The sequence below is a fragment of the Atta cephalotes genome, assembly GCF_000143395.1.
Source record: "Atta cephalotes unplaced genomic scaffold scaffold00047, whole genome shotgun sequence".
Taxonomy (NCBI): Eukaryota; Metazoa; Arthropoda; class Insecta; order Hymenoptera; family Formicidae; genus Atta; species Atta cephalotes.
The window spans coordinates 1,754,922-1,759,098 of NW_012130111.1; the positions used below are offsets into that span (position 1 = coordinate 1,754,922).

Here is a 4,177-nt window from a genome sequence, read left to right on the forward strand (position 1 = left end):
AAAGAATTTTCTCTTAAAATTTATTCTGGAAATATGGTAGTTATGGTTACTTTAAAGATTTTTATCATGCACTTCAAAATTAATCAAATTTATTTTATATTTTATTGTAGTTTTATTAGAAAATGAGAGATTTACATAAAATTCTTCGAAATACAATATTGTCCCACGATTATCATATTTTCATTTAAAAAAACATTCTCTCCATGTAGCTCATTTATTTTAAACATTCTTGTGATTAGACATGTACACTCGTCAACTAAGAGATTGCACACTTTTTTCGATTTTAGAAGTCAGCTTAGCTCGTAGAGCGATTAAAAATAAATGATTAGAACCATAAGTAAGAACCAATCGCTCGATGAGCAAGCTGCATCCAAAACCGAGTCAATCACAACGTGATCAATCAATACATGATCAATCACAACGTAGTAAATCATTGTCAATCGTAACATGCTACAACACACTAACGTTGAATCAATATCTCAGAAACATTGAACTGCAACATTGTGAACACTGCAGCTACATCGCAAAATATAGATTCTATATTGAAGACATTGCAGAAACGTCTAATGTCCGTTGAGTATATTGTATTCACATAGCAAGGTCATATATTTAAGGCTTCTTTATTTATCTTCAGATGCTCTACAAATTATTTTATTGGCTACTGAGCATCTAAAGATAAATTTAAAGAAGTCTTAAATATAAGGTCTGATTATGAATACGGACATATATATCTTACAGATGTTACAATTCAACATTGATTCAAGTATATGCAACGTTCATTCAATGTTTATTTAATGTATAAGCAAGATAGATTTCATATAGATTAAATACATTTTGTATTTTCAAAAGAATTGAACAAAAGGCGCAAAAATTAGTCTTTAAATTGTGGAAAAAATGACAATTTAAAAAATAATATTGATTCTTTTTTATTATTTAAAATTGATTCTTCTGATCTGCTTTTTTAAAATATACTTTATTTGTAGATATAAAAGTATATTTTGGTATATAAAACGAATTTTAAATAAAAAAATCAATATTATTTTTAAAATTAGATTTTTCCACAATTTAAAGATTAATTTTACACATTTATTTTATTCAATTCTTTTGAAAATAAAAAATGTACATAATATAAAAATAATCTTAAATTTTTATAAAATTGAGAATCATTTTATGTAATTAGTTTTGCTTTTATTAATAAAATAATTTATGTATTTTTTTCTTAAAAATTACATTTTGTATATTATTGTATGATTATTATTATACTTATTATACTTATTCATATTTTGTATATTCCGTACTTTTTAGTTAAAAATATTATATTATTGTAACACATCATTATATAACTTAATCTAAAAATAATATTTAAATAATACTTAATTTAAATAAAACTTAATTTAAATTTTTATATATTTTTACTCATTAATCACTTCGCCAACCAGATTGTAGATTTTTTAAACAAAACAAAGTTACTTATGTTGTAGCAACATATTTTGAAGCTAAATAAATATACAAAATGTTTTAATATAATCATTGCTATAATTGAAAAAAGGTGTCTACTATATATGTATACATGAAAAAATATGTCCAGAATGTAACATTTTTTTTATATGATAAGACTTTATTTACAGGCAACATTTTCAATAATTTATAATAATAACAAAATTGTCTTGTATGTATTCTCCATTACTCAATACAGTTATAAACATTACAAATATTAGTAGAGATAATGTTATAGTGAGATTCATTAAATTGTACATACGTATCTGGTAAATATTTAAACTCAATTTTCCCGAAAATAAAGTCCCATATGAACAATTTTATTCTACATTGTTTACTTATTTTGTCATGTATTATTCTTCTTACTTGGTTACAGTTATCATCATCAGTTACGGAACATCCTACCGATTTTGGAATGCATACAACCTAAACTTTTTAATGTTAACAATATGTAATAATAAAAGTTATATATCCATAACCTCATACATCTCGATTTTGCAGTAAAAATATAAAATACGTTTTTCTATATCCCATGTGTATCATACGTAACCTCTAAAACAGGTTAATCATGTATACGTATACGTAATTTCATTTCACAGAATCAATAAAAACTCCGGAATACATAAAACAAAATAAAATATATGCACCTGATGCTTATTATTGCCTGCAGTTAATAATAATCTCGAGCAATCTCGAGCAGCAGCGAATATCGTCAAGATTCAATTGAATTCAACACACGACACAAATAGCCGATACGCCAGACACGAACAATGAGTATAGATAGAGAGAATATGTAGAAAAACCATGAGTCGACGTCGCGCATCGAATCAGTCAATTGGTTGGATCCACAGGTAAGAACCAATCATGCTTATTCGTTCAGCAAGCAAGCCGTTTGCCATCTTGAATTTACCCAACTTTGCGCGCGACTGATTCCCGCGTAAATATCGTTTGAAATGAGTTTCGTTAAAAGATCAATATAAGTAATTTTTTTTTCTATTTAATTTGAATATGATGTTTTTTATGACGTAATTTTTATGATGTTCTATTTTTGTTTATTTTTTGGATATCGATATATAATTTGTTCAATGTTATTTCAACGTTCTAACAACATTAATAATATTGCAATATTTACACGATGTTCTATTTTGTTCATTTTTTGAATATTATATATAATTTATTCAATATTGTTGCAACGTTGTAGTAACATTAATAATATTATCACTATTGTAGCTCTCAATTCATACTCTCGACGTAAGGCAGTTACAATGCAATATAACGTTTGATAAAGAAATATAAAAATTAAATTTAAAATGAAAATCAATGTAATAGACTCCAACGAATAAAATTCAAATAATCAAATTGTAAAAAGAGCCATGCTTGTTGTTTGTATTATATAATATTTATATATTTATTGTAAACTAACAATTATGCAAACATACATACAGACGTTTCGACCTTTCACATAAGGTCCTCTTTAGTGTAATAAAATTATACAATATTACTATAAAAAATATTTAATATAATATAACTTTTTTACACTGTAAACTGTGTGTAGAGGATCTGATGTGAAAAGATTGACGTCTGTATGTATGTATAATTGTTAGTCTACAATAAATATATTTCTTTAAATATATAGCTCCTTTGTCTTTTTATAATTTGATTATATAAAAAATAGTTATTAAATCTAGAAGCAAATAAATTCTTTGAATGGACTACCACTGATGTTTTTGTTTAAAACCTCTAATGCTAATTATGCATATTGACATTTTGATTTAATGTATTTATCTGCCGTGTCTATTATAAGTCTATTGCAATTACTGCATTATTGTTCCAAAATACGACATCATAGTGCTGCTAGCAGTATCAAAATAATTTTGAAACGGCTGTGGCAATGGACTATTTGTGATTATTGCACTGATAGTAAAAAGAGAACATATCCATCGTATATAAAGGGAACTGTAAACAATTGTTTTGTAGCAAACGGGTCTCTCTTTCTAGAAAGTTATCAAAAATATTTCTTATTGTAATTGCCATTGTTATTTGGTTTTTCAACACGGAAAAAATTAGATCATAATAAAAAATTAGATTATAAACGAAATAACATAATTTTTCCAAAAGAAAGAAATAAATTGCACTTATTACTTTACTTGCATCTTATAATCTTAGATCCAGATAATTTCGATAAACAAAATAATCTGTTGAATTTATTATCATAGCTACAAAACTTTAAAAATAAAATTATATTGCGTATAAGATAGTTTTTTATATTGATTTTATTATAATATAATCTTGTTGAACTTTGCGGGATAGATATGCTTAAAAGATACCTTATAAGAGATGCCTTATTCGATATTAGCGAGATATATTGCACCGTCACTGCGTTAACGAAATTATACACAATCACGGGTTTCCTAACGGAAAATGCAGTAGTCGTTTTTCGCGCTACGAATATGTCTCATTTCAAATACGGTAAGCAATACAATGATTGATGTCGTTAGTTCATCGCAATTTACGTGGAAAATATTTGCAAAGTTATCTATTTATCTCTTTTTCAAAAAAATAATGTCTCCGTAAAAAAGTTATGTTCTCTTTTGGAATATTAATTCTTATGAAATCTTATTTTTCCTTTTCACACACACACACACACACACACACACACACACACACACACACACGCGCG

At 26.0% G+C, this 4,177-nt stretch overlaps 2 protein-coding genes across 2 annotated transcripts in view; both read left to right on the forward strand.

Annotated features, from left to right (window-relative positions):
• The window catches only part of LOC105622656 (cytochrome c1, heme protein, mitochondrial-like), a 9,365-nt gene extending 7,438 nt beyond the window's left edge, over positions 1-1,927 (forward strand). The window contains exon 3 of the mRNA XM_012204068.1: positions 1,874-1,927. Coding sequence (XP_012059458.1) covers positions 1,874-1,927 — 54 coding nt within the window. The remainder of the gene's footprint in view (positions 1-1,873) is intronic.
• Positions 1,928-3,809: 1,882 nt separating this feature from the next.
• LOC105622657 overlaps positions 3,810-4,177 on the forward strand; it is a 16,606-nt gene continuing 16,238 nt past the window's right edge. Inside the window, exon 1 of the mRNA XM_012204069.1 lies at positions 3,810-3,966. Within this exon, the coding sequence (XP_012059459.1) occupies positions 3,810-3,966 (157 nt within the window). The remainder of the gene's footprint in view (positions 3,967-4,177) is intronic.